General features: G+C 41.4%; 1 protein-coding gene across 1 annotated transcript in view; it reads left to right on the top strand.

The window, feature by feature from the left end:
- The window catches only part of RAB38 (RAB38, member RAS oncogene family), a 63,555-nt gene that overhangs the window by 24,762 nt on the left and 21,193 nt on the right, over positions 1–17,600 (top strand). Inside the window, exon 2 of the mRNA XM_003482585.3 lies at positions 3,753–4,033. Coding sequence (XP_003482633.1) covers positions 3,753–4,033 — 281 coding nt within the window. The remainder of the gene's footprint in view (positions 1–3,752; positions 4,034–17,600) is intronic.

Here is a 17,600-nt window from a genome sequence, read left to right as displayed (position 1 = left end):
GCCTTCTGTGGGAGGTTCCCCACGTGATTACCGCAGCCGTCGTACTAACTTTTGTGATTCAGTTAATTGCTTTGTCCTTGAACATCCCCTGAGGCTGAAAACTGAATCAAAAGCCATATCTACACGGCTGTGGAGTGTGTGTTTAGACACTATGAGAAATGGGGACTTACATTATGAATGGGATCATTTTCCATACATGTATCCAGGATAACACCTCTTAGTTTAGAAGTTCCTCGAGGACAAAAAATTATGTATTTGCAGCACAAAGCCCAGAACCTGGACCATATTACCTAGTCGATAAATGTGTGTTGAATGAGTGACTTAACCCCAATGGCATTTTTGAACTGTAGTCTTTTTCTTTTCTGGGCTTTTCAGGGCTGCACCTGTGGCATATGGAGGGTCCCAGGTTAGGGGTTGAATTGGAGCTACAACTGCTGGCCTATGCCACAGCCACAGCAATGCCAGATCCAAGCCCTGTGTGCAACCTACACCACAGTCACAGCAATGCTGGATACCTAACCCACTGAGTGAGGGATCGAATCTGCATCCTCTTGGATCCTAGTCAGATTTTGTTTCCGCTGAGACATGACGGGAACTCCAGTAGTCTTTTTTAAAAAATCAATCACTTATGATAGACTCATCAGGTCTCTACTTTGTCCATATGTAGGCACACACTAAACATCACATGGTTCTCAGAGTGGGCTATCAGCTGACAAAGGCCGGATAAAATGTGAGTGCTGGAAGCGCCCTGATCTGAATGTGACCTCTTGCTGGAACGCCAAAAATACAGTCTTTCCAAGTTCTCCTGGCCTAGTGACCTCAATACAAAGGTCTTTTCTTTCTAGAAACTAACCTTTTTGTTTATGATCTGATACATATATCCTCACAAACTCAAATATACACACACACACACAATCCCAATGAAGTATAAGCTTATAGTGTGCTTTTCGTGTGTGTGTGTGTGTGTGTGTGTGTGTGTGTGTGTAGTCTTAAAAATGACCCTCTGCCACGTATTTGAAATATAAAATCTTTCTTCTTGAGGGCTGCTTTACTCTACTATGAAAACCCCTGGACAAGCAGATTATTGAAGAACCCATGACTTTGCCTTCATCTGATTAGTTCCTTGAAAGGGATCATAAGACATCCTTAAAAAGCCTAGAGGCCTTCAGAGTCCTGAATGATCACAGAAGGCTTTTTTCCCTTGTCTTCCTGAAATGTCATGGCCACCCTGATTGGTATCAAAGGAAATCACTGTATGCAGCAGGAACTTAAAAGAAAAAGAAAGAAAAGAAAGAAAGAAAAAAGAAATTTAGGACTCAATTGGGATAATGAAAGTTCATCTGTGGGTTTTGTGTCATATGAAGGGTTTTATGCCACTTTCCTTCATTGACTAGATGACTGTGGGAAAATTTTTAAAATGCTGATATAACCCATGTAAGAAATATTTTAGGATCGTCAGGTGCTGGCCCTGACAAAGTGCTCTTCTTTCCAGTGATACATGCTTGAGTACATAGACTCACACACTAGGATAGGAAGCCTTGACTTTCACGCATTTTCATTAAATGTTTATGGATCAGTTCCTCTTACAAACCGCAGTGCTAATGCCAGTGTGAACAGGACCTACAAAAGAATTTGGTACCCTAAATTAAAACTCACTCTCACAAAACCTAGATCTCCAAGTTGTGTTAAGTGTTCTTAGAAGTAGGTTGACTTATATGTTCTTAGATACTTGCTAGTTTCAGTCTTTTATTTTTTATTTTTTGTCTTTTTAGGGCTGCACCCACGGCCTATGGTGGTTCCCAGGATAGGGGTCGAATCGGAGCTGTAGCTGCTATCCTATGCTACAGCAATGCGGGATCCGAGCCACGTCTATGACCCACACCACAGCTCACGGCAATGCCGGATCCTTGACACACTGAGCAAGGCCAGGATCAAATCTGCAAGCTCATTGTTCCCAGTCAGAGTCGTTTTCGATGCACCATGACGGGAACTCCCAGCCTTTTATATTTTTAAGATAAGTTGGTTTATCCAATACACATCTAACTTTGTTTTAATTTCTAAAACTTTACAAGGCTCTGAACACAAAAAAATTCCCAAATCAGAATAAAAGAACTTTGTCTGGTCATATACTTCTGGAATTTGGGGTTTGGAACTCATTAATTCCTGTCTGCAGCAACTGCTAGTGGACAGAGTTACACGCAATAGGACTTTGTTCATTTTTGTTGTTCAGCTCAAATACTATAATTTTATTTCATAAACTCTGGTCTAGAACTCTGATTTCACTACCTTCTTGATACTTCTTTTCATAATTTTTAACATGCTGGAGAAAGAGAGGGAAAACTCAAGTTTCAACTAGTTGTAAGGGACTGCGCTGCATGCTTCACATGTGTTAATTCCTCTTATCCACCTATCAGCCCTGTGAGGTACATATTATTACTGCCATTTTGCAGATGAGGAAGACTGAGCTTAGTGTGTTTAAGATACTTACTAATATTCCTTTAGAAAATTAAGAATCAGAGCAAAACTGATTCCAGCTGATTAGTCTAAATAAGACCATTTATTTGTTTGTTGTGTGTTTGTTTCTAGGTCATGGGGCTTTCCTTATCCAATAGATGGTAGGCTAGTTAAGGGTGTAGGCCATCTAGTTCACTGTCCTACTCCTATCCTATAGCTCAGACCCTGACATCAGTGCATACATATCTGTTATCTGTTCAGTTGATTTGAATGGGACACTCCCGATATATAATCCCCAGGGAGAGAGAGTACAAGCCTATGGTTTAGTAGTTGGGAGTATTCATTGTTGGTAAATGACTGTGGGCTCTGGATTCAAAAATCTGAGATTTGAATTGTAAGTTCTTAAGCCTACCATGTGCATAATTTGAACACATTACTTAGCGTCTCTTGGTCTCAATTTTTACACTTCGAAACAGGGGTAATAATTGTACCTTCATGATTATTTAGGGACATCACATCTCTCATGGTTAGCAAACATAAATAAATGTTAGCTATTACTATTACCCTTAATTGGAGTTGACTGAGGATGTCTTTTTTAACATACTAATCTATCATCCCCCTAAAATGTAAGCCCCATGGTGGTAGGGGTATTCATGTCTTAGTTATCATATCCCAAGTATTCAGGAGTGTTGTCCATAGAACATTTGAGATAACGGAAATGTTTGCTATTGCAGTTGTCTTATACTGTAGCCAAGGCCCACATGTAGTTGTTGAACACTTGATATGTAGGTAGCTAGCTAGTATGACTGAGGAACTGAATTTAAAATTTTTGTTTTAATTATGGGAGTCTCTGATGACCTAGTGGGTTGAGGCTCCTGAGTTCTCACTGCTATGGCTCTGGTTGCTGCTGTGCAGCGTAGGTTTGATCCCAGGCCCAGGAATTCCCACATACTGCCTATGTGGCAAAAAAGAAAAAAAAATACAAAAAAGTTTAGTTTTAATTAAACCAAAGTAACCATATGTGGGTAGTGGGATACCATATTAGCACAGTTCTAGAATGTTACATGGTACACAGACATTTCAATGAATGAATCATTCACTTATTGAATGAATGAATCCCCCCAGACTCAAAGATCAAAAGCAGAGCTGCCTGATTGTGTATTTAGTGCATTCTTTAAAGATAAGCAATGAAACACTTTACTGAGTGATCTGTTCATATGAGGTCTTATTAGGTTCCAGTATATGATTGCATTTAAAACTGTAATGAGTTTTTGCTTTCCTTCTCTTTTTGGTAATAGGTCAAGAAAGATTTGGAAACATGACAAGGGTCTATTACCGAGAAGCCATGGGTGCATTTATTGTCTTCGATGTCACCAGGCCAGCTACATTTGAAGCAGTGACAAAGTGGAAGAATGATTTGGACTCAAAGTTAAGTCTCCCTAATGGCAAACCAGTATCAGTGGTTTTGTTGGCCAACAAATGTGACCAGGGGAAGGATGTGCTCATGAACAATGGCCTCAAGATGGACCAGTTCTGCAAGGAGCATGGGTTTGTAGGATGGTTTGAAACATCAGCAAAGGTAACGTGCCCTTAAAGGATAAACTTAGGACTGGCAAGATTCACAAAGAAAATGGCATTTAATCATTGTCATTGTCATCATGCTAATATGTGTTTGTTTAATGATTTATGATTCCAAAACTGCTTTAAGCTCTTTCTCATTTCAAGGGGATGAGTGGACAAGGCAGGAATCATTATCCATAATTTAAGGTGATTATGGCTAAGGCGGCAAAGCAACTTGTACATGATCCCATTGATAATATTTCATATCTGTGTTCTTATATTAAGTGCTTATTATGTACCAGGCATGTTTTATGTGCATTTTCTCGTTTAGTCCTCAAAACAACCCTATTAGGTAAGTATAATTTTAGACTAAATGAAAGAAAGGGGCTCACATGCAGTGTCACTGCTTTATGCAAGTATTAATTAGTTTATTCCATCAACACTTCGTATGTTCTTCTATATATCAGGAACTCTGCTTTGCCCTGGAAATGAAAAGATGGCAAGAACAGTACTAGCACATTGGGAACACTGGAACAGTAGGGTGAGAGAGTAGAGAGCAAATAGAAATGTGAAGAACCTAGCGTGGGGTGGCACTGCGCACTCCCTTGGAATAGCAGGGAGTGGGGGCCGAGTCAGGGCTGGAAGGTGCAGAGTCCACAGTCTCATGGGGAGGGGTTTACCCTCCTCATTGTGCCCCACACTGTCACCTGACATGTCATGTGCATGATTTTTGCTCTATTCCTTTTTGTCTTTGTTTATATTTTTGTATCTCAGTATCAGAGAGAGAATTAGTTTCATCCTAAGTTTTGAAAAAATTTTAGAAAGCATAAATTAGAAATAATCACCTTGCTGTATTTTTCTGATACTTTTGTGCGCCTACATGTATGTTTCACATTATTAGGATTGCATTCTGCATAATTTTATGTCACAATTTTTCCATTTTTATTTATTTGTGGAACTTGTATTAAATACTTACAGAGCACAGGCACTGCACTGGTTGTTTGGGATTTAGCTGTGAATAAGATGTCTTGGCTCTTACGGAATTCACATTTAGGCCTTATTGTGAACATTCGTGTGCCTCGTTAGAGAATAGTCTGAAAATATGACTTGAATGGACGTCATTCAAATAGGCTGGGAAGAGCCTCTGTCAGTTTTACACCAGAGAGCAGAATGGTCAGATTTGCCCTGGGAACTATGGAACGATAGATTGGAGGCAGGTAAGCCTGGCGACAGTGACATGGTATTGTTGCATTCCTGCGGAAAAGTGACAGAGCCTTAGGATAATGGCTTTCGAGATTGGGAAGAAAACCCTTATATAAGAATATCACTGAAGCGTACACACCAGCAGGAATAAGCAACTTCTTGGTGTGGGAAATGACGGAGAGGGAGGAGAGGGTGGTGGGGTCCCTTACTCTGTCCGAGTGGGATGTCCCTTTGTTTCAGCTGTTCCCTGAAGAATCTCAGTGCCGCCTTCTCTCAGCGCTGTCTCTAAGTTGGCCTTAGGTTTAGAAATGTTTACTTCTCAGTTCCTTGTTTTCCTTCTTGGGGACCCAGTGTGCTTGTATGTTTTTTCCCTTCCTTTAAAATCCTTTGTTTCCTCTATTTTTTAGGATCTTTTCCTTTGATTCAGGACACAGTATCTGTTATTTTCTACTTCCTGGCTGTCGCTGAACCTTTTTGGTTTGTTTCTTTAAAGAATTTATTATTGTCAAGGGAGATACGTCAAGCAACACTTACAGATTTAAGTTATGGAAATGTAAGAAACGTTACATTTTTAATAGTCTGGAGCTTGGATGTTAGTCTAGGCTTTTTAAAAAATTTCAGACTGGGGATGAATTCTTCCATTCTCCTGTTCCTTAGCCTCACATTCAATTTCATTCCCAGATCCGGTGTTTTCCTTCAGATTCCTTTCTTTCAAAAGAGTCACGCTGCTCTAGCCCCAAAGCCTCCAGGCACAGAGATAAAAGAGTAGAACTTTGGAGACTCCTTTTCTCAGCTTATATGTGGAGGACAATCTATATTGAATGAATCCTATTTATTCACCAATTGTTCATTCATTCATTCATTCATTCAACATTTTTTTTTCTTTTTAGGGCTGTACCCGTGGCATATGGAGGTTCCCAGGCTAGGTGTTGAATTGGAGCTGTAGCTTCTGGCAATAGAGAAATTGACAAAACAGAATCCTGACTTCATGTATAACAATAACAATGATAAAACATACATGAAATATCTAGAATGTAGGATAGCTAATAAGTGCCAGCAAGAAAAGAAAAGAAAAGAAAAGAAGGAAGATGCTTATGAATTTGTGGGGAGGGTTGAAATTGCTTGTGGGACAAAGGACCTCCTGGACATTTTCTGTCACCTCACTCTGACATTTCTTGCACAACCACTGCAATGTCAAACTCTGCTTAAGGGCATGATGTTCATTAACTTAAGGCCTGGCTGACCCACCATGTACTTAGATACTGGGTTTCTAATCCTCTAAATCCCCGAGTGTAGACTTTGAAGGAAAGCTTTGTACAGAGAGAGGGTGGAGGGAATTTCACAAAGCTTAATTGCACTTAACTGCTAGTATGACCAAGAGGGTACAAGGCCTCATTGTAAAAGGCAGAACCCACATTCTCTTTCCCCCAAACGCACCTCATTGAAATTGTCCCTCTGAATGTCTTAATAATGACAGTCACTTCCCAGTGCCAGGCTAGTATTCAAAATCAACACCTAGATGCAGGAACAAAACTGTAGCACTGACAAGCTGGAGTGTCAAACTGTTCAAAAGGTCTTTTTTAAAAACGATCTCTGATAAAGCTCTGCTTACTTTCTAAGGATAGTATTTCAGCATTTACAAAACAGAGCCCCAGATCCAACTATCTGCCTGAAGCCAAGATGGCAGCATTCGGAGACAGCTCCCAATTCAGTCTCTGATTACATTTGGGATCAGCGACCACTTCCCATAAAGATCTTTCTCTTAGAAAGTGAATCACCTAACAGTGGGAGTCCTCTTGGGTGACATCATAATCAGTCTGGTGATAAGCATCTGATTTCCTTTTTTTACGTCTCCAAAATGTCGAATGAGCCAAAGCCCACAACCCTTGGCTTTGTCCTCATGGCCACATCCTGCAGAAATCCTGTGGGTACACCATCAGCTTGGCCATGCTCGAAGCTGAAACTGGCAGGGTGTTAGAGGAATTTGTCCTCCTCCTTGCTGCTGACCCCACTACCCAGGGAAATGTACCCTCTTACTCTTCAATCTTCTAAAGAAACATTTTGCAAGAATTTTCATGCCTTGTACTATTACTGGAATAAGCATGGTAGCCTTTAGCCCTGAATTAAGAAAGAAAACATTAAAAAATAAATGCATGCTAGCTTCTCTGATTTTTCATATCATCTCTTCAAATATGAAAAGCAAAGGAGGAGTTCCCATCATGGCTCAGTGGTTAATGAGTCCGACCAGTATCCATGAGGACATGGGTTCAATCCCTGGCCTCTATCAGTGGGTTAAGGGTCTGGCATTGCCATGAGCTGTGGTGTGTAGGTCGCAGAGATGGCTCAGATCTTGTGTTGCTGTGGCTGCGGTGTAGGCCGGCAGCTTTAGCTCCGATTCCACCCCTAGCTTGGGAACCTTCATGTGCTGCGAGTGCGGCCCTAAAAAGACAAAAAAAAAAAAAAAAAGGAAGGAAAAACAGTCAAAACAGTCTCTCCTAAGTCAGGTTTTCTTTAATTTTCAACCTTTGCATTCTTTCCTTTTTTTCAGCTATGTTAGTGACTTTTACTTCACTCAGGGTAAGTAATATGTAACTGGGGTGATCATATGTCCCATTTCCTGGAACATTACTGGATTACACCTGTGGTCCTAACATAATTACTGATAACAGACCCATTTCTGGTCTGTAATTTAATTCACATGGTCGGCCCATAGATCAGGAGCTCCCATACATCTCACTGGCCACATCATAGCTGAACTCTAAAAATGGCTCTTTTATGCATTCCTGTGCGCAAGCTCAGTCTTTATAATATGCTTTGGTAGATTTGTCTCTTTAGAATGAAGGCCGTGAATTGACAAAACACTGTAAACCAACTATAATAGAAAAAGTAAAAATCATTAAAAAAAAAAAAAAAAGAATGAAGACCCTGGCTTGCTATTGTTAATGCCTCCCCAAAGTTGGGAATCTTGTCCAGCTTTGGAATCTCCATGGCTGATGGGGCCCTGCTACCTTCTGTCCCATTTACCTGGTGCTGTCTTGGTGCCCACTGTCTGCATCTCTACCAACTACTTCCTTTGGATTCACTCTGTAGCCACACTAGACTACCTTTTAGGGTTATTGTGAGAGTAAGTGCCATAATGTCTGTAGGGTCCCTGAATGTGTCATGTCTGATCCCACTGTACACACACACCACATTATCCCTGTCATCTGTTCCCACAGACCATCTGCTGGTCTGGGTGTCAACACCTGTACCTGGCTCTGATGCACACAATAGTAGGGTCTGCTTCTGTATCTCAGCCCTTGCCACACTGCTCCATCCATTCTGTTCTTATGGTGCAGTGATGTACATGTAGCTGTGTTCAGAAGCAGGGTACCAGGAAAATGCCGGTGTGGATGGGACATAATGAGGCAAGTGGTACCTACCTCAGTAGTGACAAGAATAGCAATCACATGGAGTTCTTCTTGTGGGTTAGGAACCTGACATAGTGTCTGTAAGGATGCAGGTTTGATCCCTGGCCTTGCTCAGTGGGTTGAGGATCTGATGTTGCTGTGAGCTATGGTGTAGGTCACAGATGCAGCTTGGATCCTGCCTTGCTGTGGCTCTGGTGTAGGCTGGCAGCTACAGGTCCCATTAGACCCCTAGCCTGGAGACTTCCATGTGCTGCAGGTGCGGCCCTAAAAATAAAAAGAATAAAAATAATTTTTTAAAAAAGAACAACAATCACAGAAAAAAGTATAGTGGCCCTTGCTCATGCAGCCTTGACCTCATGCTCCACTCCTGGCAGATTTCCTTGTCTATTTCTATCCTATTTATAGTGACTTTTAGGTCCACCCTCTATCTCAGAAAGTTCTAAGATCAGTGGGTGCCCTAGGAAGCAACTTTCTAACATTAAAGTCTATTGAATTTTCGTGTCTTCCCTGAAGCTAAAAAGAAGAATGTGGATGTGTGTCCTGCTAAAGGAAGGAATATACCCAACCGTGTTCTCTATAAGAAGTTATTAGTTGTTAGGGGAAGACTCACAGTGTGGTGGACATTTTTCATGTGTTTTGGCTTTCCAGTAACTCTTGAACACATTTGCCCTCTTCAGAGAACTTCTGGCCATGGGAGGCTCACCTCCACAGGAAGATCCCATAAAATGTTCTTCTTTTGCTCTCTTTGCAGTTAGGGCACCAGTGTATGACCTACATTCCACAAATCATTCTGATTCAGAAGTGAGCAACTAGAGGAAGAAGGTGCAATGCAGAACCCATTTTTTCCTGGGGAGGGAGGTGGCAGATCAGGCCTCCAGCCTTGGGAGACAGCAGACTCCGGTGCTCGACATAGAAACAGGAGCACTGCTGGCCTGGGGAACAGTTACCTTCCCGTTAAGTTCCTCAGAGCTTTGCAGGTTACAGGACCTTGTGCTCGGTGGTGGCTGGCAGCAGTGCCCTCGTCATGCCTGTTCTATGTGGGATTTGAGTTTCTGGAAGCTTAGTCTCAGTCTCGTTTCTCTAGACTGTTTCCGTAGCTTACTGTGTAATTCTGCAAGCTACCCACATCCCTTGAATAAACAATTTCATATTTAGCCAGCATCAGTTTCTGAATCTTGCAACTGAGAACCTGGATTAATATACATGGTCAAATGCATTTGAGAAAACCAACTGAACTGTCTCCTTTGCTACAGATCTTCTCAGGTCTTGAATATCTTGTGTTCTTCCTGAATCTCCAGTAATAGCAATGGCGATGTTTCTTGGTGTTTGCTGTATGTTAACTCTGTGCAGAAATTTTTATGTTTATGAACGCATTCAATCTTTAGCATGATCCTATAGAGTATTATTATTATTATTATTATTACCATTTTAAAGAAAAAAAGGTTGAGACCTGGGTGATTTCCCTAAAACTATATAGTTGCTACCTTATTTCTTTGATTCCAACATACACTTTTTGTTCCTGCCTATGTTAGCATTTCAAAATCAAAATATGTCCTCTAGTCAATGCAGATTTTTCTAAAATGGTGTGTCATACATACAACACCTTTTTTTTTACTGTCTCCTTCACATGGCGGTTGTAAATGTTTTTGGTCTCATGGAACACTTAACAAACTAATGGAACACATTTAGAAAGTGCTGGCCTAGAATTCTCATGTTAAGGGGAAGTGTTGTGTATTTCATGGAGTTTAGTGAGCTTTATTTCATTATTTTTTAATGGCTTTGCAAGCTAAAATATGCAGCAAAGTGCCTAGTTTTCTAGAAGCTGCTTGAAGAGTAGGATCACACATCATTTCTTGTGTACGCATCTAGAAAATATGCATTTAGAAATCTAATGCATTTATACAAACTGGAAATGCATAGATAATTGCACTTGAGTATGGATGGATAGTTATTTAGTGGACTGAGTATAGGACATCATTTTTTTTTTTTTTTGTCTTTTTAGAGCTGCATATGGAGGTTCCCAGGTTAGGGGTCCAATTGGAACTGTAGCCGCCGGCCTATGCCAGAGCCACAGCAACTTGGGATCTGAGCTGCATCTGCAATCTACACAATAGCTCACGGCAACACCGGATCCTTCACCCACTGAGCAAGGCCAGGGATCAAACCCACATCCTCATGGATCCTAGTCAGGTTTGTTAACCACTGAGCTATGAAGGGAACTCCATAAAATAAAATCTTTTTATTTTTAAACTGGGTAATAGGCCACCTCTGATTATCCCCAATTTGCAGATGTCAAATCATGAAAAAATTCGTGGTAGCTACTGCTGCATTCATTGATTCCACACAATTTGTACTGAATGACTGTTCAGGTCTGTGCTGTCAGCAATGTGCATGAAGGCTTTTCTGGCTTCAGAGCCTGCTATTAGGTGCCTGTTCTCTTAAACTGTTAGAATTTGCTATTCGGAAATAGATACGCCTGATTTTAGGCAACCATCTCTGAAGACTTTAGATGGAGTTGTAGGATGTGCCTCCACTGACTTGATCAGGACACAGCACATTTAACTCTGTATTTGTAGCTGATCTGCTTAGAGCTGGTTACACTTAAGGACATAAAAGGCTCAATCTAAAAATCTAAAATCAGAGCAAAGATAGAAGGTATCATTTAAAGGAAATGATCATTTCATATAATGATTAACAGTCTGTAGTCTAACTATTTGAATCATCACTTTTGACAGATTCTTAATGCTCCACATGAAAAATGGAATCATTTCTTAAAATTGAGATTTGCTTAAGTGTAAAAGCCTCAAACTCAGGCTACTCACCTGCTTAGGAATCAGTATAAATTAAGAATAACATTGTAATTTTTATCTTTTGATAATTAGTTCTCCAGAGGTTTTCTAGATCTATGCCAGTAATATGGAAGATAATCTGTGCTCCAGCCCTAAGACATTGCAGAAAAATAGAAACAAACCCACAGTCTATATCCACAGCTTGGTATGCAGGACTTTATCACAGTCTAGTTCAAGAATCTTCTCTAGGCTGTACATCTGATTCAAATTTAGAAACCAAAGAACATGGATCAGCAAACTATGACCTGTGGGCCAAATGTGGCCTGCCCCTGTTACATAAATAAAGTGTTAGCAGAACACAGCCATGCTCATTAGTTCAGATATTGTCTATGGCTACTTTTCCATTATTGCTGTCAAGTTGAGTAGTTGCAGCAGAACCCTTATGGCTTTCAGAGTTCCCATTGCGACGCAGTAGGGTTAAGAATCTGACTAGTATACATGAGGATGTGGCTTCAATACCTGGCCTCGCTCAGTGGGTTAAGGATCTGGTGTTGCCGTGAGCTGTGGTGTTGGTCGCAGACGTGGCTCAGATCTGGCATTGCCGTGGCTGAGGCGTAGGCAGGCAGCTGTAGCTCCGATTCAACCCCTAGCCTGAGAACTTCCATATGCCGTGGGTACGGCCCTAAAAAAACAACAACAACAAAAAGAAGAAGCGTCAACTATACACCTGATCTGGCCCTCTACTCCATTTGTCATCGATGTCTTACGAAAGCAGTAATTTTTCTTTTGTGCTTGTGGCTTTGTATGCAATAGCTCATTCTTGAAAGAGTCTTCTAAGATGTTTATTATTCCCATTTTACACATGAGGGGATTAAAGTTTAAATTGGAGACTTAAGATCTCATAGTTGGTAGGTAGTAAAGTTGGGATTTCAAGCCAAACGTTCTGCCCAACCGCCGCAATGCACTATCTTATGATCTTTCCCCATCGAGAGCTGCCCACCATTCTAGAGCAAGCCCATGGTGGGCAGCATCCTTCATCATCATGGATCCTAGTCGGGCTCATTAACCACTGAGCCACGAAGGAAACACCCCCTCTAATGGCATCTTTAGGAAAAATGTGTTAGAGTTAAGGAATTTCTGGAGAAGTAGTTCTATTTAGTTAGAGCAGGAATTCTTTGTTGAGGTAGAGCAGCAGAGGGGAGCAAGAAGCTTTTTCAAACAAAACCGTCTCTTCAGACTTTTGCAAAATGCCTCTGCTGAGGGAGGCTTGCTCTCCACCCGTGCCCTTTGAGAAGCACCCTGTGTATTGAGAGATGTTGCCCCTGGGAGTGTGTCTGCTTCTGCATGGGCTGGAAACAGGAACGGAAAGCTAAAAAATGATGGGCTTAGGTGGAGGAAGACTGGAGACCGAAGGGAGGGAGGTCTAAGCTCTATTCAAAAGGACAGAAGAAGAATTCAGAGGGATTTGATGAGTTTCCTGGTGCTGTCTATGAAAGGAAGCCAAAATCAGAGGCAGGGAGAGTCTGAAATCTATAATATTTCCATGTTTGCACTTTCTAAAATCCTGTCCTAACTCCCCATAATAATTACTTCTGTAAAAATCTTTTAAGGAAAAAAGGCCTCTGCGCCCATCTTTCAGAATTTCAAGGAAGGAGGATGCTCCTGAGGTTCTGTCCTACCTTGAACTTACTCTGCGTTAGAGGCGACTGTGTGGAAAAGAGCAGGTGAAAGGATGGGAAAGGCAGGTGGAATCCTTTGGCCTTTGGGAATGAAAACATTGTCTGGGTGCAGCAGGATGCAAACCATGATGGAATATGGTCTCTTGTCTTCACTGGTAGACCAGGGCTCCCATTCCCAGACCCTAGGGAACAATTAAATACAGCAGACTCTGCTTCTGGAGTCAGCTTTCTTCCTGGATCTCTGCCTCCAGCTGTGGCTTCTTTCCCAAATTCAGACTTTCATGCCTCTCTGGATCTCTGCCTGGATCTCACCCAGACAGCTCTTCAAATCCATTATGTCAGAAACTGCATTGATGAGCTTTTCTGCAAATCAGATCATCTGGTTGGGAGACCTCACAGCTGCCCAAACATCCAATCCATACACCCAGGTTCCACATCCTTCAGAAACTCAAGTTCCTGAGGATAGAAAACCCTTATAGTGAGGTCCTTCTCTGCTCTCCAGGTCTGTCCCTGGCTACTTTGTTCTCCTGTTTATCATAACCCCTGGTGATACTAAACTGCATCAAGTGCACTGCACACATCTTGGAATTCCCTCCTCCCGGAACACACTTTCCATAGTTGCTCACCTGCCTTTCACTCTTCCTTCAGGAGTCAGCTCAAACATCACCCGTTACTGACTCTCAGGTAGGCTCTCCTATCTGATACCGCATTACGTTAAACTTTTTTCCCTATGGGCCTGGCCCTTGCCCTGAACTGTGAAATCCTCCTGGTTACCCACGGGCATGTTGACTGGTACGTGGCAGGTGATCTGTTGGTCAGTGTTTATTGGCTGGAACAGGTTAGTTTGTGGCACTGCTTTTCAAGCACTTATTCAGAAGATCCTTTTACTGTATTATCCTTTTCGATGCCCTATGTAGGGTGTTTCTGTCCTTAGGAACTGTGCACAAGCAGAAAAATTAATTTACTGCTGTATTTCCCAGGAGGATTCCACGTTATGTAGCTCCTTTCATCCAGAAAGCTCTCTAGACACTTTGCACAGCAGGCACATTCTAGTGCCCCACAGTGTGAAGGGGGAAGTAGAGAAGAAAAATGAAGATGACAGAAGCCGCCTTCCTTAGTGTCTGGGGTCCAAGCTGCCGAAGTTTTTGCTGGATTCTACAAGCATCCCACCAGAATCTCCCGTTAGCCTGAGGATTTCATCAGCCAGTGTATTCCTCCTTCACACCTCAGAACCAGAGTTTGGCAGCTTCCTCTTCATTGAAATTCTCATAATCTTGTTTTATGTGTACCTCTCATTTGTTTCAGCTACTGTCATTCAGGCTGCACACAGTAAATATTGTATTTGTCTTTTTTAAAAAAGAACTCATCAACAGAGTTCCAGAGAGGCTTTTCAATGATTTTCATTGGAGAAACCAGGCCTAGACTTGAGATCTAATCTAGAACTCTGTCCAGTGATGTGTTTCTTGAACAAAACTGTCTATCAAGAACACCCGAGGAGCTTGTTAAACTCGTAGATGCCTTGACCCTATCTCAGAGGTGTCTGGAGGGGCAGAGAATGTGTGTTTTTGGAAAACAGTCCATTGTGATTTTGATTTGCACCTGTGTTAGACTTTGTTCACTCACTCATTCACTCACTCAGCAATTCATTCATTCCTGATGTATCCCTGGAATGCCTACCACTTTGCTAAGCATGGAGGCACTGGTGAGGGCATAGTTAACTTCCATTAAGAAGTTTTCAGTCTCCTGGAAGAAAACCCATATAAACAAATAATTATAGTAGTATGAGGTTCCATAAAATCAAGTGGATTCCGCAGAGCTGTGAGAGCACTGGAAGGAGGTTTTACCTCTACCTGAGAATGAGGCAGCTTCCTTGGTATTTGATATGAGTCACCAAGGATAAGAGAGCTCCCAAAGGAAGATCCAAGGGGACCAGTGAGAGGCGCTTGTTTTTAATGGGTCTGTGCAGAGGGACATAAGAAAGCCACTGTTAGGGGTCCCTGGGTGTTTCAGAAATCAAGACAAGCTTCTCATCTTTATTCTAAGGTATCTACCCTCATTTTCAGCACTTGTGATTTTTATTTTGTTCTTCATATTTTTTACTTAATTTGTACTTTTATTCTAATTTTTAATTTTAGCAGTCATAATTTTAATTCTGAAGAGATTCCCTATTCTCTGATTATTCTTTTTCATAGCATCCTGTTCTTAGTTAAGAATGTAATAACTTCCTGTATTTGTGAAGATACCAATTTGTTTGTTTTTTACATTACCTATTTCATTAGTTATTTTTCAGCCACTTTGTTCTTCTCTTTTATGCTGATTTTGCCCTGAAACATCTGATGATCCTTGGCAGAACATTCACGTTTAGAAACAAGACCATTAAAAGCAGATACAAAGCTCTGTGCGCTCAGGTAGGCTTGTTGATCAGTGGCTGTTGACAACTGACTAGTGGGTTTCACTTCAGCTTAATTGTCAGTGGGGACTCCCAGATATCAACTCTCAGAGGTCTTTTCTCAACAGAACTCTTCTCTCCTGCTAGGGGTGAAGATGCCAGAGTTCTCAGAGGGGAAAAGTCACAGCCCAGCTGCCATATAGACTTATAATTGATTCCATTTTTTAGTCCCATACCATCTATATAAGGAAGTTAGTTGGTAGTCTCAAGTCTCTTCTTTGGAGTATTCAGAGGCTAAACCATTATTTGACTGAGGGTGTAGATGCCTGGCTGCTAGTGGTTTCCATGGAAGAATGGAGAAGGGGTGCGGTTGACATCTCCCTTTCTCACCTTCAGCTAGTCCTCTTGATTTCAGCCACTCTCCATATTTGAGTCCTGGGACTCTTGTAGGTTTGGTGGGAATTACTGAGTTCTCTGATAATTCCTGTTTCCCTCTCCATACCCTTTAGACCATGCTATATGTACATCCTAGTAAATCCACTACTATGCTCCATGACTTTCAGATTTCTACAACTGTAGTGAAATCCCCCTGAATGCTCGTCCATGTTTGCTTATTCTTTTAATTTCTGAGATTCTATTTGAAATATTTTGTTTCTTTGAAATCTTTTTTTTTTCTTCAGAATTTTGGTAAAGAATAGAAATAAATATATTTCCTCGGTTTGCCATCTTTAACTAGAAGGTGTCCATGGTCTTTGACTTTTTGTTAATTGTCCACTTTGTTTCTGACTCAGTCTTAGTCATTATATAATTTAATTCATTCCAGTTTCTTTTAAAATTGATGTTATTTTATCTTCATTGTATAATGTAGAAACTAAAGTACAGCAGGATTTAAGTAACTTACGCAAAAGGGTACCAGAGCTAGGACTTAAACTCAGGCCTGATTGATTTTGGATCTACCCAACTATTTACTTTTAAAAACAGTGGGCAAAGGCTCTGTCTCCTCTTAAAGCCATTGTCAGAACCTTTTGGAAAGGATTGCTTCCTTATTTCAGAAGGAGTTTTATTACTAAGACATGCTTGCCTTCTCCCTCCCTGCAATACTTCATTTTTTTTTTTTTTTTCCGGTGTGGATTTTGTTTGTCCCTGTTTTGTGGTCCTTTACCTTCTTTGATGTGTCTCATGTGCCATCTTTGAAGCACCCTTAGATTTGTGGGTGACAGCCCTGCTCTCCCAAGGCCTTCTGTTTCATCTCCTCTGCTTCACTGACTAGTGAGGTATTGATTTTGGGAGAACCTGCTGGGATTGGGGGAAAAATCAATAGCCCATTAGACATAAGTGGGAAGCAGCAGCAGCAGCTCCCCAGCAGCCTGTCCACTGACCTAGCAAGCTGGGGTGCTGTGCAAAGACGAAGCTAGCCCTGCGTGTCCAGGTGCATTCTAAAGTCATTAGATGGTTCCAGGAATAATGTAGCAAAGCTGCCAACAGAAAAATCAAGAGCCATAAATCCATGTCCTTGAACGAATGAAGTAGAGTCGTCTTCTGAGAATAAATTTGCCTGTCACAGATTGCTTTGGGGGAAGGAAGTTCTCGGTTGAGAACTTTTCTAATTCTTGGTTACCTGGAATTTTCTAGAGTAGGCACAATCGTTGTGAACCATACGGCGTGTCCGTTCAGATTTCATGTCCTCCAGGGTTCCCAAAAGGAAAGGGAGGGTGACAGCAGTGGGTGCCTGGCATTACCCAGGCAGTGTGCTTCTGAAATATTGTGTGTAAACCCCATTTTTAAGTGCTACTTCAGGGGGCTCCCTGTGGCAGCTCTCCCTGGGTGAGTCCCTTTGAAAAGGAAGAGCTCCTTTGCGAAGAGAGTTATAACCATCTGTTTCATTTGATTATAAGTGCAGGTCTTATGCTTCAGATTTTTATAGAGAAGAACAGACAGGAGCAATAAATTCAAATGATCAAAGTCCAAAGAGGTCTCTGTTAACACTGTTACAGAAACCCATACTCGGTCCTCCAATTTTCATGTTACTATGCCTTCTACCATTGCATGGAAACACAGGAAAATTAGATTTGGAGGGTACTTCAAAATCATCTTGTTGTCTAACTCCTTATTTTAC

Source organism: Sus scrofa, chromosome 9 (genome assembly GCF_000003025.6).
Source record: "Sus scrofa isolate TJ Tabasco breed Duroc chromosome 9, Sscrofa11.1, whole genome shotgun sequence".
Classification (NCBI taxonomy): Eukaryota; Metazoa; Chordata; class Mammalia; order Artiodactyla; family Suidae; genus Sus; species Sus scrofa.
The sequence above is the reverse complement of the archived record's forward strand: the minus strand, read 5'-3'. Positions and strand labels throughout refer to the sequence as shown.